The 17,039-nt window shown below is 39.7% G+C and overlaps 1 protein-coding gene across 1 annotated transcript in view; it reads right to left on the bottom strand.

The window, feature by feature from the left end:
* Positions 1–17,039, bottom strand: part of LOC121523028 (neprilysin-like) — a 78,388-nt gene that overhangs the window by 15,423 nt on the left and 45,926 nt on the right. Inside the window, exons 10-13 of the mRNA XM_041807762.1 lie at positions 14,025–14,126; positions 13,786–13,922; positions 13,512–13,605; positions 13,030–13,158 (exon numbers count right to left, since the gene is read on the bottom strand). Coding sequence (XP_041663696.1) covers positions 13,030–13,158; positions 13,512–13,605; positions 13,786–13,922; positions 14,025–14,126 — 462 coding nt within the window. The remainder of the gene's footprint in view (positions 1–13,029; positions 13,159–13,511; positions 13,606–13,785; positions 13,923–14,024; positions 14,127–17,039) is intronic.

The raw sequence follows: 17,039 nt of genomic DNA on the forward strand, positions 1-17,039 counted from the left end.
TCACTAAGCATTGTTTTGGTTTTCTCTACAGTGAACTCTTTGAGGTGCATGTGGGATTTGGGTAAGGTTGAGGTCAAGCTGTCAATCTGTCTAATTTAAAGACACATGAAACAGCATACACACATAGACACACGTGCACACCCACATGCACACATCAGATACAAATGCACACACACAAACACTATCTTTAAATAGCCTAATAAGCTCAATAGCACAAGCACAAAAACTGATAAATTGACAGGCTTTTCATGCATAGGTCTATAATGAGGAAATGGCTGATTTTAGTGATGAAGAGTAAAACTGACATATTTTACTATTTTTCTCAAAAATGAAACCATGACATTGCAGAACACATAATTATATCAGGCAATGACCATGAGATCAAAATATGTGGTTTGAATAGGAGTCAATGGGATGTTTTTGTTCACAAGTAACTTGAAAGGGTAGTGCATTTTAAATTGGATGCTACAAAAAAAAAAAAAAACATATAATGCATCAAAGTCAATATTTTGGCTAATGTTTGGCAAACTATATAGAACTGATTGTAAAAAACATGCCCCAGCTATCCAACATTTGGTTGTAGGAAGATATCACATTTTTTTGCTTTTTTTTAAATAAAAAACAACATTGAGTTTAAGTAATCAAACTGGCATTTAAAGGGTAAAAATCCTCAAAAGGATTGAATGTTTGGTAGTTTTGAGAACATCTGAAGTTGTTTAAGAGATTCATGCAAAAAAAAGCAGAAAAAATATCAATCTGTGAAGCTTTTATAGCAGTTTTTTAGAAGTGGACATTTTTGTCCTTAATGACTTTAAAGGGTAGTAAATTTGTTTCATAGTGTACCCCTGATCTATTTGAGCAATTGAAATTTGAATTTGAAATTTGCCATGAAAGAAACTTTGTTACAAAAATTGGACCATATGCACTAACACAGCCAAAATAGTGAGCAGATAAAGAGGAAAAATTTGCCCAAATGGACAAAAATGTCCCTGGTGATACCTGAGGGTTAAAAGCAAGAACACAATGATGTCACTCACTTCAGTCCGTCACTCCCATGGCAGGATAACATCAACATGTAGCAACATTAATTACAACATAAAACGTTAATTTTTTGTAGACATCTTTCATGAAGCAAACAATAAAGCTGGGTTTATAAGCATACAAATCCTAGCTAGCTAACTAGCATTTTTCCGAGACTAGCTGAGGACAAATAACAAACTGTTTTTATGACCATTATTCCTGACCATTATGACCATTATTCCTAAAAAAAATCGGAATGAGAGTTTCTCATTATTTTTAAGTCCGGTTTCAAACAGAAAATGGATCTGCCAGAAAATACACTGACCCAGTCATTCCCATCCTACCTGTTGACAGACCTCACTCACTGCGTGACAGTGGAGGTCAACGATTTTTACTTAATCATGCTGCAAAAACACTAACAACAGCTTATCATTGCAGCTTAGGCTGGTCACACACTAGACGATTTTTAAACTGTGGGATACCACAGACCTTAGGACAATTTCCAAAGATTTTTCATCTTTAATCCTTTGAGCGCACACTAGACGACTCAGCCAGGTTGTCAGATCACTGGAGACCACACACCTGCCGACATGCCTACGACCTCGCGTGATCACGTGACTTCAGAAAAAAAAAAAACTAGAAAAGCACTCAGAAAGTGCAGAACTCCACCATTAGCCCTATCTCTCAATAGTGAAGAATCATTTAAAAACATTCCTGGATCCAGACGGTGAACTGGATCACTCCAAAAAATCGAATTCGCCGATTACTCCCTCCCCAGTGGGGTGGAGACATGGTGAAGCAAAGCACTGGCTTCGCTACGTGTGGACTGTCATGGTGAAAGCACCCATGATCTCACCAGATGACTGAAAGTCATGACAGAGGGTGAATATTCCTCTATTCCTCCCAGCATTGTGAGTATTCTCACTGCAACTCACTGTCTTTCTCTCTCTGTTACGCTCCGACTCGTCTCCTCAACCAGGCATGCATCTTTCTAACTCTATAAACTCCAAAACTTTGAATAGAAACACACCAAAAACATGCTGCTGGGATTGAAGTTACTCATGTCCGCCATCTCCTGGTGTAAAGTGATAACAGCGCAGACCTCCACCATTAGCCCTATCTCCCAATAGCAAAGAATCATTTAAATAATTCCTGGATCCAGACAGTGATCCGGATCAGTCCCAAAATCTAATCAGTTCTTCCTTATGCCATTTCTGACATTTCCTGAAAATTTCATGAAAATCCGTCCATGACTTTTTGAGTTATGTTTATAACAAATGAACAAACAAACAAACAGACAAACAAACATAGCCACCAGATCACATAACCTTCTTGGCGGTAACAAAACACAGATGTCTGTCGATACCATCTTGCTGTCTCTCCACAACAGGCTGTCCTGGCATGCTTTACAGGTGAAGTAAAAATCATCATACAAGGGAAAGACTCGGGATGAAATCATGGCTGAAATTAAGTTAAATTTGTGTTCATGGTTGTGAGTGGTGAAAGTACGTATGATCTGGCTGTGACGCTACCCGGTCTGCTCGCTCTCATTGGTTGTTGTGGGTATTCCATCAGCGGCCTAGAATGGTAAATATCAAACGTGTTTGATATTTATGATTCAGGATTTTGGAGGCTATGACACGATTTGGAGCAGTAAAACAATCATGTTGACACCACACACATGCAGACTACTCAGACAAATAGTCGTTTGCAACGAGGCTCCTCTCAGGATACGGCCCCACGATCACTGGGGAAGCCAATTCTTGCCCCAAATCAGGCTTAAAATCTTGTAGTGTGTGACCGACCTTATTTTATTCTGATATCCTACTTTTATTTTGAAACATATAAGGGATAAAGACAAGTCATTTTAATCCTCCTCAGATGAGGCTGGACATTCAGCCTTGGGGCCTCCTATTGGCTTGTGGGGCCCTTTGCATTTGCACAGTCCACGTATAGCAGGAAACAGCCATTGTTTCTACAATGTATTGTCGTTGAGTAAAGACAGTTTACAAGAATGTATCTGCACACAAAGACAGACTGACTGACGCTAATAGGATGGCATACTGAGCAAACCATGAACTGTGCCAAGGGTCAACAGGCAGTAAAAAGAATATTTTTGTCCAGGGATTAAACAAAACAAAATTACAGTCATTCACAAAAAATACCTAGATAAGCATGCATTTCAGTGCCAAACAAAAGAGGGGAGAAAAATCCCAAAACTGCTGTTCTAGGGAAGGTCACTCTTCCAGATCCCTCTAACCGCAGAGACCATGGCAGACAGAGGCATTCCGGTGTCTCATCATATCAGAGGACCCCACGCTAACACACTGCATGACCACTACGACAACACGCTGTGGTTCACCACACAGCGGCAGGGACCATACTGATGAGGCCTTTCAGGAAACCTTTTAGCATGCTGAGTGTGTGCGGTTATATGTGTGGAGAGGAGAATATATGCTGCAGGCATGCACACATGTCTGTGGTCAGCAGCTTTTTTAGATGTCTGTTTACATGTGAAATCCTTTATAATTCTTTGCATGGGTCAAACACAGCGCTCTTATATATACAGTTGTAAGCCTCTTGAATCCAAACCCACCATGATAGCTTGTATTAGGGTTACAATGGTTTCCCATTGTGGGCACTTATCCAGTGCTATTAAACTTAATTTTATTTACCCTGATGTTAAATAGCAAACAGTTAAAGGTACAGAAGTTAAATCCTTAAGTAAACAAGGGGACATACGTGTTGTCATGAAAAAGTAACCCTTTAACTAAAGGTTTACAATTATATTGATGGCAAAATTCAAAATGAGTGGTACATGAAATATTTTGGATTATTTTCATTATCTTATGAATGTGTAAGTAATTTACATTTGTAGACAATCTTGTGGGACTCTTAGGGCTCATTTAAGCTCTACTTTAGACACACATACAGTTACAGGCAGAGCTTACTGTCCACATTTTGTGTTTATTTTGTTGTATTTCTGCATGTTCTCTTAAATCTTACAGATACAGACCAAATGCTGCAATAGTGCAAATAATCATGGAGGCAATGTTGAGAAATGTAGTTCAAACCCCAGCAGCAAGACACTACAAAGAAGACTTAAAAAATGTTAAATCTTTGATTAAACGTTTTGAGGAAATATTATTGTGTGAGCTGTTGGAAACTACAAACATATGAAGGATATGACTACAACAACAGAACAGCAGCAGGGAGTTGTGGAAATCCATGTGCATGCACACCAGCGTAACACATATGTGAGTATGTCGTCAGTAACTGTTGTAGTATTTAAAATGCATGGATCTGGGTGCCGATTTAGCTTAGTGGGGGGTAAAGCAAGCATCCATAAACAGAGGCTATAGTCCTCGGTGGTTGCGAGATTGATTCCTGGTCTTGGGGCTGTTAGATGGATGTCTTCCCCCTTACTTTCTCTCCCCATGTTTTCTGTTTCTCTTCAATTGTCCTGTCTAAATAAAGGCAAACAAGCCCCAAAAATAATCTTTAAAAAGCATGGATCTATTTTTATGTGTAAAGGGAGCATAAATGAGCCTTTACTTCAGGGGTGTCCAAACATTGTCGGCTGATGGCCACATACAGAAATAAATAAGGATGTTGGGGCCACTTTAATATCCACAGGGTGAGGTATATTAAAGTTAAGCTGAGGCAGGGAGAAAAGCAGCAAATAACCCTGAGCAGAGCAGGCATCAATGACAACTGAATGACACTGATTAAGTCAGAAGCAGAATGAAGGAGGAGCTGGGGTGGAGGAGGGATGAAGAGCAGCTTGCAGAGAGAGCGGCGGGGCGTGGCCAGGCAACAGCAGTTAAAATAAGGCAGCATGAGAGTGATTAGCTAATAGCTTCCATAGAGCAAATCAGCTAGCTGTCAGTTGATGAGGGCTTTCATGAGATGGTGAGTGGTTCTGCAAACTTACTAGCCACTCAGTATTTCCACTAGCCACAACTTTGGTGTTTGGTAACTCTGAGCTATATGCCAAATTTGGTACAAAGGGTATGATATGACACACGTGCTCTACTTTCCCTCACCAATATGATCAATATCAGCTCTCCTCTTAATAAAGCACTTCTCTCTGTACATATGAAACAGCACACTACTGAGATATGGGTCAGACTGTAAGAGACAGTCATCTAAGAGTCAAAACTCTTAGATTTTTATTTTCTTAATGGGTATCAAGTCTATGCTGAAATTAAAATACTGTTAACTAGAAAAAGCTACAGCAGATTACAAGAACATCTCTAATTTTCACTCTGACAAATCTTCACCAGAGAATATTAAGTGTCCAACTTCTCCTGTCTGATCTATACAGTATGGAGGAAATGTTTTCATACGTGTGTCTAATACTAATTAAAATATCTTCAAATTAAAGATGACTTACATTTGGTGGTTAAGCTCACATCTGGAGAACATTAAACAATGGATGTATAATATAGGAAGAAAAAAAAATCACCATTTAGTTGAATTCCCTTGGACTCCTAAGTGAACAGTTAGAGACTTTTATCCTTCTGCCTCTGTTTCTCACTGCCTCAGTGAACTGATTTAAAGTTTCAGAGTTTCTCTCGTCTTTTATAACCGTTAATTATCGATTTATGGCAAATTTATAATTAACCCTGAATATACAAACGTCTAAAAGTTTCAATAACATTTAAAGTATGCGCACCTTTGCGGAGGTTTTTATCATTTAGATCGCCCTCAACAGACAAAGAATATAGATGGAGTATTAATTAAACAATATTTAGACACACCGCCTGCCCTGGCTCGCACGAGCAACAGAGACACACAGCTTGCGAGCACACACACATAAACGGCGCTGACGCACATGGACAGAGAGAATCTTTAAAGCAGAAAGAGAAAGTTCAAGTCTGAGTTTATCCTGCAAATTCTGAAACATTTTCCCTAAACAGATAGAAGCCTTCAGTCTAACCAACACGTCAGTGCGAGTGTGTGTCTGTATATGTCTGTGAGTGTCGCGTTTGTGTGCGTCATACAGGATCAAAGCCCTTGGCGCTGCGTAAAATATGCACAAATGGATGAGGAGACCAGCCACTTTTCAGTTATTTTGGAGGGAAATTTGAGCTTTTATGTGCTGAACAGCCTCTCTGTAACAAGTCTAAATCATAAGGGCTAACTGACAAGCACGGTCAGAATGAAGCATAAGTTGTTACACTGATAATTTCAACCCGCCATCGTGGCTAGTTAGAGTCACGCTGCTACCCACCACGGCCGAAATCCACCCCCATTTGGCTAGTTGGCGGGTGTCAATGTCAAGCCCTGGTCCTGTCACTCTCTAACCGGGCCCAAAAGGTTCAGAATGGAGCTTTGAAAGATGGATTCACCAGTGAAATAACAAGGTAATGGGCGTATCCATCTGCTTTGCAAGGTTAACGTTCTGGTTGTCTTACCACTCAAAGCAATTTTTTTACACCACAGGTCACACCCATTCACAGTCATTCAGTCCACTCTCGCACACTGAAGATATGGCTGCTATGTAGAATGGCCAGTTCTATTCAAACATATTTACACAAGGAGGTTAAGGGTGAATCCCATTTCCACCCCTTAACCCTTCCCCTTAGCCTTACCCCTTTGTCTACCCCTTCCCCTTGCCCCTTGAAACAGACTGGTAAGGGGTAGCAGTGAAAACATTCCCCTGAGAAACAAGACGCCACTAGACGCCACTTGATTGCTGTCCATCATCGCACATCGCCTATAAACAGTGCATCATCGGAGGTGACAATGAAGTTTCAACCATCTTGTTCATGCTGTGGATCTCCGTATTGATCTTCTCCATATATAAATACAGTTAATAGCCCTGGTTTACACGTGTAAATACTGAAAATACAATAAACTCCCATCCCTAGTTGTAAAAGATTAAATATATGAGAAAACACAACTGTTGTATTTTCTATAATCATTTATGAATGCCGAAAATATTCACATTTACTCGCCTCCTTCCTCAGTTGTGCCGCTTTGCAAGTGAATGCAGTGCGTGGTGGGAAATTCATCATACCCCTTGGTTTCATGTGTGGTGCTGAAAAATCTTCATTTCAAGGGCTATGTAGTCCTTGGCCCTGAGTCCTAACCCTTGATTCAAAAGAGAATTGGGACACCCCTTCACCTGATGTGAACACGCAAAACCAAGGGGAAGGGCTACGATAAAGGCTAAGGGGTAGAAATGGGATTGGCCCTAAATGTTGTGCCCAGAGACATCAGCAAAAGCTGGGGATCAAACCCCCAACATTCTGGTTTCCAGACGACCAACTCTACCTACTGAGCCACAGTCACCACACAGATTCAATGTTTGACCTCCCTCTGGTTAACCTCGCTAACAAGTTAGCAAACAAACAGTGTGGAATCGTGGACAACTATGGAGATTTTGTACATTTTCTATACCACACTTTTGGCACACATGTAATGCATGCTATCTTTCTAGCTAATGGTGAAATCTGAAAGCATACAGTAAAGCCACTTCTGCTATGCTACGCATCTATGCTGCTTTACTTCTGAAAGCCCAGCATGGAAAATGTAGAGTATTCACAGTACGCCCAGGGCAGTTTGGACCAAACTAAGGCATATACATGCAAGAGTAACTTAATCCTCAACTGTATTATATATGTGTTAGTCTGTGGGATTTCAGTCTGACTAACATGCGTTTTAAAAGTCCAGTTTTAGTTGGACTTATGTTGTAAATCTGCAGTTTCTTACAGCATGAAAACATACACACTGTACAGGAGTTTGCCTATTTGTTTGGGAACTATACACATAAAATGAGGGGTGATTTTAGGAGCAGACCTTTTTGGGTTTCTCAGCGTAGAGTCCTGCATGTGTAGAAAATATGATAAGAATGTAACATTGAAACATAAACAAAATGCAACAACAAAAAGTCTCACCAGCCGGTCATAAATTTCCCATGATTTAAGATCTGTTTATTCTAACAAAGGTGCTCTGGTTTTGTGATTCAAATTAATTCTAAACACCGTACCTTCAACTGTCAGTCTCGGAGGGGGGAGAGAGAGGACGCCATCATGTCTGCAACTGTGCCACAGGTAAAGTTATCCTCAGATTTCACACAGGTCTAACCTCTTTATCTGCCAAGATGGGCTGTAAAAAGTTCTCCCAAACTGAACTGAAATTTTGAGATTCTGAGATTTCCTGGGAAGAGATAAATCCTCCTGCTAAACTACTTATTACATGAAGAACAAGAAATCTTCTCCTTCTGCCATACCATCATTGTTGGGGCTTTTTTTAACGCTTATACCATTAAACCTTTATATCAGCTAAGTTTTAAATACAGGACTCACCACACTGTAGCTCTACACTGAGAACTTTTAATACTATTTCTGCAGTAAATGATCAGAGTCCCTTTCCCAACACACAAAAGAGATGTCACATTGTCCCTCCTCTCAACAGTTTCACTGTGCAGGAAAATTGAAGATGGATTTCTCGTCAGGACAGCCATCAATTTATCTCATTCTTTACTGTTGCTCAGTTTATTTTCCCTCTTTTCTTTTCTCCTCTCATTTTCTGCATCTCCTCTTTCTCTTCATTCACTAACCGCTCTCTTTTTCTTCATTTCTCTTTTCTCTCTCTCCACCTCATCACAGCTTCAGCAGATGACTGTTCAGCATGAGTCTGGTTCTGCTTGAGGTTTCTGTCCATTAAATCTAAATGTTAATGAGTGCTGAGCTCATGGTGGATTAATGTTGGCTCTTTCATTATAAATAACAGAGTATAGTCTAAATCTGACTTCTTTGTAAAGTGTCTTGAGATAACTTTGGTTTTAAATCTGGGCCATACAAAAAAAGATTGATTGATTTGTATCTGACAAGGACAAAGGACTTCAAATTAATATTATCTCACCAAAAACCTACCTTTTTCATTATTAGCCAATGGGATTTTTTGCCTTTTGTTAAGGAAAAAATATATTTCCCTATCTTGGCAAGGAATTGTAATTTAAAATGCAGTGTTTTGCTCTCTAAAAGTTTAAAATTGAGATATTTGCAACATTCTTGTCGAATTTAAAAGAAAACTCTACTCCACTCTGGTGGGCCACTTGCTCCTGTTATTATTGTTTTAGGGAGGCTGTGATTAAATCTAGGGGTGCTCCAGCGCCTCTGTAACAGGTCTTGAATTGTGCCTTAGGTTTGTGTTTTTATTATTTGATAATTTCTTGCATTGTATCATGGTTAAAAATTCTGATTGTGAAAACCCTAGTTAGTAAGTAGAGTTTAAGAACCTTCTTCATATGCTAAAGTGCAGTGTTTGTATTCATATACTTCATTGCATTTCACTACCGATCATATATGCCTGCGGCAAGTTGGATCAGCACATTTACACACATGTATACTGTTTATAGGGTTGTGGATTCTTGGAAAGGAGTGATGATATGCTCTCTCTAAAGAGATGTGTGTCACTTTTACACACACACACCGGCTCATTTACACAGTGTGCGATGTGAGATCTACATGCTTGAGTGGGCAAAGGTCCAGAAGATGACAGAGATTTACTGTGAGAGACGTTCAGCGTTACAACAGATGTGTCCAGTCACACAAACAGTCTGGCACATGTTCACTCAATCATGAGCCAAAGATTGCACATGCACACATAAATGCGTGATGAGAGAAGGGATTAACAGTGTAGGTGGTGTGGGCATGATAACAGGCACACCTTTATTAGCAGCTTTCAGCTCTTTCAGGTACAGTTGTGCACCTCAGGAAAAAGTCATGTGGACTTTGTATGAAGGAAGGATAACTTTCAAAATGTCTGCCCGTCTGTACATTTTGGAGAAAAACAATTAAGAACTGCGGCAGCTTAGAAATCTCATCTGTTGAGACGACGGAGCTAAAGTTTAGCTAAGATGCTAATGCTAAACGTAGCACAAGCAGACCCGAACATAAACACTTTTCTGAATTAAAACTTTTCAGTTACCACCAGGTAACAACAGCCCCTTTATTCACAGGGTTTACAACCGTAACATATTGTTGGAACTGATTGATTTGGTGGCATAATCAATACATCTGAGCCTGCTGATATGATATTAAACAGAGAGGACTTCACTGAGCTGGAGATCAGCTGTTCTTCAGTGAATTAATACAAGAATGAAAACAATCAAGAACGGTCAGATACACAGAGAAAGGAATAACACTGTTTTTGTGACATGTAGACTGGATACTCACATTAAGAGGAATTAAGAAAGGAAAAAAAATGTATAGAAAGCTGTTTCAATTGTTTTCAGTATTACTTTAACCCCTTGTTCTCCTGTACAAGCAGACACACAGAGCTCTGTCTATCCAAATCTCCTTGTGAATTCAAATTCATTTTAATTTGTGCTTCTTTGGAAATTTTGATATTTAGATTGTACTGTTATCGGGACTAATAATGCTAAGGAAGTTACAAGTGCAGAAGGATGAACGTGTACCAGTAAAAACTCATTTTAATATTTATCTCCCAATTTAATGTAAAAGTAAGACACTTGGGCACCTGAGTGTGATGAAAACTTTCTTAAACATAATTTCAGAATGTTTGTACAGGAGGCCTGGCATTTAGTCTGTTTTATAAATAAGATCAAATAAACTTAGATTATTATGAAATTATCTTGTTTTCCCCTTTTTTACTAATTTTTGTTAAAGCAAAAAGTAATTTTGATTCTATAATCAGATTGTACTAGATCAAATGAAATTGGATCGGACCGAATCGTTCTGTGTTTTAATGAATCGTCAGTGAATCGAATCGTAGTCTGTGAATTGAGATTCGAATCGAATCGTCTTGAGAAGGAGAGATTCACACCCCTATTACCCTTCGTTAAATAACTTTTGCACTTTAAGTTACGTCTCCAGAGATTAACTATGACTAAGTCGTCATAGTGTGTATGTCAAACCTTAACAGATGCCTAGATTTGAACCCATTTGCCATTTTAGGTTTTCTTCTTATTTGGACTCGAGACAGTGTCATGGAGTAAGGTCAGATGAGGGTTGAAAAGGGAAATTTTATTTGTTTTTCCTGTCTTTCTTCTATGCAGAAACTGGCAGTTGTTACAGTAATTATATCAGTATTAATGTTGAGCCATCAAATTTCTAATATCAGTGTTTGGTATAGAGCACAGAGAAATAAGTCCAGGCAGCCATTTTTTTAGAACTGTTCTATAATTGCTATTAAGAAACTAATGGAGAAGAAGCTAACACAACAAAACACACAAAGACAAGTTTCATGACAAGATGACACGGCAGAGCAACCAGACGTACTTCCATCTTTAAATTGGCTTTGCAGAGAAACTTCAGCTTTTGGAAACATATCAAGCATCACCACACAGAGACACCAATCAATGGAGCAAGGCAAAAGAAAACAGGTGTCTAACAACTTATCCTGTTGTTTTTAGAAAGCCTCAGGATGTGAAAGCAGAGAGGGGCAGAGAATATACCAAAGCAAATACATTTTAAAGCCCATGCAAGCAAAGTGCTCAAGCCTCATTACTATGTTCCGTCTCAAGTGTAAGCCAGTCTGTGGTCCTTAACTGGAGTACACAAGCGGTGCTTAAGCACAAATAACTGCTGCACCTGCTGTTCACAAGCAACTGATAGATCTACCTCCTCTGACATTTAAACCTTTGTGACCTCACACTTCATTAACCATAACTAGAATAACTCACTCCAAAAGGCACACGTTTTATTGTATCTTAGAATTTATACAAGTGATGACGTTCTCACTTGCAAGAGCTGATCAGTGTTTTGCACCAGTGGTGAGATAAAATGATGATAGATCACAGAACCCACAGGACTCAATAGCAGTATTGATAGGCTTATCAGTTATTGATTTTAGGTGTTTGAAAAATGTTAACCTGACCCACCAGATAGGCTGTTTCACAAAATATGGGATATGTTCACATCAATCTAGTCAACCGCCCATACAAAATGTTTGGGAAGGGTGGAGTCTTTTTTCTTTTTATTCAGATTTATTTTGGGGATTTTTTTTTTTTGCCTTGTATGGAGAGAGAGGACAGTTGATAGTCAGAAACAGGGATGAGATAGTGGGGAATGATGTATAGTAAAGGGGGTGCAAGCCAGACTTGAACCCAGGCTGCCCCAACCATGGGCTGTAACCTAACTACCAGGCCATCTGCTTATACAGCTACAGAGCTACATGAGCTATGCTTGCTGCCTTAAAATGTTTTCATGGAGAACAAGCTTTTTTTAACTGTATGCAGATTGTTTAGTCAGCTTTATTAAATGTTTCATATTCAGGTTTTGCAGGTGAGGTTTTTTGCTTTTTAATTTTTGGTATACTAACCTTTAATTTAATTCTTACATGGTCTCATTGGAAGTTTATTTGAAGTTTCAGCATGTATTTCCATTCAGAAAGAGACGGCTTCTCGGATGACCAGTCTGTGAGAATGGCTGTCGGAGATGTATGGTCTGAAGACAGACTCCTCTCTGTGAATCAGCCGCTATAGCTTTATCTTAGCAAATGACTTTCGCTACAGCAGCCATTGCTTACCGGCTTAGAGTGCAATTAAACCGTACCCATAGCCACGGCCTTTTCCTCCTTTGATGATGCTGATTGGTCTGTTAATTTTTTAGACTAGGCACAAACAGTTCAGATTGGAGCTTTTCAGGATGGATTTGCCTGATGATGGACATGGAATCTGGCCAATTCATCAGCTTTCCAAGGTCAGAGAAATAAAGAACTGGTCTTTAATGCCTGGTTCTCAATCTCCGTTCCCATCAAGAATCTTTGCCATGGAAAATGTTCAAATAAACAACTTTTTTTTAGCAAGTTGCTGCTGAACACTACGTCTGCACCCCTTGGCAATAGATCTCAAAGCCTCAAAAGATACTAGATAGAAATAATCAATCTTATGGCTGACATTCTCTCCTGTTTTTGTTGGTCACTTAGAGTCATCAGTGTTAATTTCAGTCTGTTTCATAACCGTTAAAACTCCTCATAGTAGCTTTAAATGTAACCGTATCTAATAGTAACGCACCAACCACCCCTACTAACCAGTTCTTTGCTTTTTTCAGAGAAGGCCTCCTGCACGTACAGACGTCCTACGGCGTTTTCCAAGTTGTTGTTCACATAGAGTGCACACTGTCGCCACACTGCCGCCTCTGATGTGGTACCGGACATAGCCTGCAGGAAGATCATTTAAAGAAACTCAGCATATTGGTTAAAAGGGCTCACGGCAATTCTTTCTTTGCATCTTCACTGTGCATTGCTAGTACATTTAGGTTTACAAGAAATAGGGCAGGAGGGAAATCATTGGATTGGGAAGACGAGTAGGATTAAAAAGAGTTATAAATACGCAGAAGTAATATGAATGGAGCTGAGCGTGGGCATCTGGTTTTTATTGGAGCCATGGCACCCACAAGTTTATTTTTAGCTGTGCTTGCAGGTCAGCTCCATGAATTGCAATGTCAGAATTGATCTTTAACACCAAAATTGTAGCTGCTCTTCATGTTTATCTGCTGACAGGTGCAGTGTACCTTGCGGAAAGCTTTCCTGGTATCCCTGTATGCTCTGCTCAGGCTCATCACATTGTTCATAGCAAATCTGCCCACCATGTAGTTCTGCAGATCTCTGTGTGGAGAGAAAGGATGTTCAAAGACCTATTACTCACACAGAGCTACGATGTACCAGTAATGGGTGAACAGCTGTTTTTATTGTATGCAACGCTAATCCGCCCACGCAGGCACACACTCATAAATAGGCTCATGCAATGATGCACACTCAAAATCACACACTCACACAAACAAATACCTCTTGGTGTATCTCGCCAAGATGAGGCTGAGTCTTCGATAATAGTTGGGGGAGTAGTTGATGACCTTTTCTGAGTCGGGAACGCTGATGTTGACTGTATCCATTATCTTAGCTGTGAAGTAGCTGAAGTCAAATACCTTTAGGAGTCCAAGAGCACAAAGAAAATGAAAGGAAAAATGTTTGACAGTGCTAAGAGGGTAATACACAGGAAATTCTGATAGATAAAGGTCTATTTTTACCTGCGATTCAACCTCGAGGGTGAAGTTGGCGTTCAAATCACCTAGCTCCATCTTGTTGTAAAGCAACACAGGATTGTTACGGTCCTCTGGAGTATCAGTGGCCTTGGAGAGAGCAAACAGAGAGGTAGAAAATCAAAAAAGCTGTCACAACATAACCCTCCTGTTTTTCTGACACGTGTACACAATTGCCGTGCAGGTCCAGCAGCAACAAACATATCTGGAGTCCCAGGGAGGCTTCAGGTCTGTAAATGTCAGAGCTGGAGCAGCGACGGGCTTATAAAATCCACCAGTCGAGTGCAAGGGAAGTCAAGCATGGCAGCGAGTGGACCGGCACTGAATGACAAACTGTGGAAACCTGTTGATGTCTGTGGAAAGTTGCTGTGTGGGGATCAGGCTGGTTAACGACTTGTTTTACACAGCAGCTGCTCCTGACTAGAAATCACAAACACATCAGAGTCAGAGAGGTTTAGGCTACAAATGGACAAGTTAAAGGTCATAGGCCATCCCTCCTGTTATGACAAGCTGAGGTAGATGAGAAGTTACAAAACAAACTGTGGGGAAAAGATGTTTTTTCTCTGTTACTTTCTAAAAGAAATTCCTTTAATACTAGAAAGACCATGGCAGTAATTTCACTGTTTTCACATTTGCGATACATACGCCTTTGCTGAATCAAAACTTGCAACACTGCTGGTTCCATGACTTTCCCTTTAGTGTCTGTATTTAAACTTAAAATTTTATTTCAAGAAAAGCACAAAAGGCAAAGAAAATATAATTACTACACAGTTCTGCTCATATGTGCTCAGCACTCCTCATGTTCATCCCACACAACAGGATTTCTGGTTGTAAATATTGAACATGTTTAATGTTTACAAGTCGATTGAGAGCACCTCTGATTAGGAGTGGGAAAAATTTACTCTAAATTTACCACACACTACAGGGCAGTCTGCCAAGAAAATCTTAAGAACCACCCAGTGCTGACTCTGGTTGGAAGGGTGGATTCAACCAGTCAACCAGCATGATCATCGTGTATTGTGTGGCCCACTAATGCTGCCTGTAGGAGCAATTTTAAATGTTAAGTAGTTTAATCAAACCAAACTGAGGAGGTTTCAGGCTGTCAATAGTCAGGATAAATGTGCCACTGTGGTGCTGATCAAGGGCTGGTTTGAATTACAGTTTCAACCCCAGCTGTTATGAAGAGAGACTCATCAAAAACATTCTTTTGGCTCTCATTAAAACATTTCATTCATGGTTTCATGAACCGCATTTACCTCATAATTTACAAATTAATTATTTTAGTACAGAAAAGTCCATCTAAACATGCAAAAGCAGCACTGACAAAAATAACGAGTTTGAATTAAAGACAACAGTAGAAAATATTAATTGTAATTTATTAATTATAAGTAATTATAATACCATCAAAAATAATATTAACTATACAAATTATAAAAATATGCCTTGATGTAGTTACATTTTTCTGGATCAATTACTAGAAAAAAAATGTTTTAAAGCAAACTGAGCAAATGGCTCTGTGCCGTTAGAGTGAAAATAGTGCTAAGACTGATGACAGTAGGTAGTAACAGCACTGCAGTATACAGTACACTACATGGACAAAAGCATTTGGCCCAATCTGTTAGCTATTGAATTCAGGTGTTTCAATCAAACTTGTTGCCACAGGTGTATAAAATCAAACACCTAGCCATGCAGTCTTCATTTGCAAACATTTGTGATACAAAATGGATCCTTCTGAAGATCTCAGTGACTCTGGATGCCACCTTTGCAATGAGACGGTTCGTGAAATTGGATCCCTACTGGATATTCCATAGCCCACTGTAAGTGATATTATTAGAAAGTGGAAGTGTTTAGGAACAGCAGCATCTCAGCCACAAAGCAGAAGGCCACAGAGTGGGTCAATGACTGCTAAAGCCGGGTGTACACTGTGCGATTTCAAGCCGACCATACGACAGTCGTTGCAGAATGTCAACTCATACTGTGCGACTGACTTGCTTAAGACGCACAACCTGAGTGCACGAGTGAAGTCAAGATGGACTGTGACAGAAACCCACAAAGTTTCCTTCTTAAAAAGTCTCACACTGAGGGTGAAGTGTTTCCTGTCATATTTTTCCCCTCTATCTCTCCCGCTTTCTCTCTCTATCTCACACACACACACACACACACACACACAAACAGAATCACCACAAATCCAGAAGTGCGTGCACACATCCACAAATGTGTGTACAGATCTACAAATGTGTGCAAAGATCTGTAAATGTGTGCAGAGATTTGCAAATTCATACAAAGATCCACAAATGCATGCACTAATCTGCAAATATGTAGACCAATTTGTAATTGTGGACTTAGTTCATTTCGGTTCAGAAAACTCAGAAAACTCACTCTTTTTTTGCTTCAAGTTGTAAAAATCCTCACAAGCCATTAGTTACAACTGAAATCTGCCTCCAAATTGGCTGTCATACACGCATGACTTTTGCAACACTTGTACCGCGCATGATCCGCAAATATGTACTCAGATCCGTAAGCCTAAGGACCAGGTCTGTTTCCCTCAGCACAGGCTCACAGGCAAGGCTGCCTTCCTCATCGCATAGGCATCACACAGAAGGCAGCAGTTAAGACTTAGTAAAGGCTCTAGAGAAGTCAGCGTGAAAGGAAAAACATTATTATATTATATTGTTATTATTCATATTTTCATTGAAAGATTGAAGAAAGTAATGACTTCCTTTTCTCCAAAATCGTATCACAGCGGTGATACCAGACAGGGGTTCATTGTGTTCTATTTTTTTGACAGAAATCACCATTATGACGCTATATGAGCCGGGTGATCGATAGATTGGTCTGTAACATTTATATTTGTATTAATAACCAGGGAAGGGAAAGATTGCTCTTCTTGAGCAGGTACGGTAGATGGCACTGAACAATGCTGATACATTTAAATTACATAATAACGCAATTATTAATGGGTAGATGGAATGGTTGAGTGGCAGTGACGTGACCTGGGGATCA

This window comes from Cheilinus undulatus, linkage group 2 (genome assembly GCF_018320785.1).
Source record: "Cheilinus undulatus linkage group 2, ASM1832078v1, whole genome shotgun sequence".
NCBI lineage: Eukaryota > Metazoa > Chordata > Actinopteri > Labriformes > Labridae > Cheilinus > Cheilinus undulatus.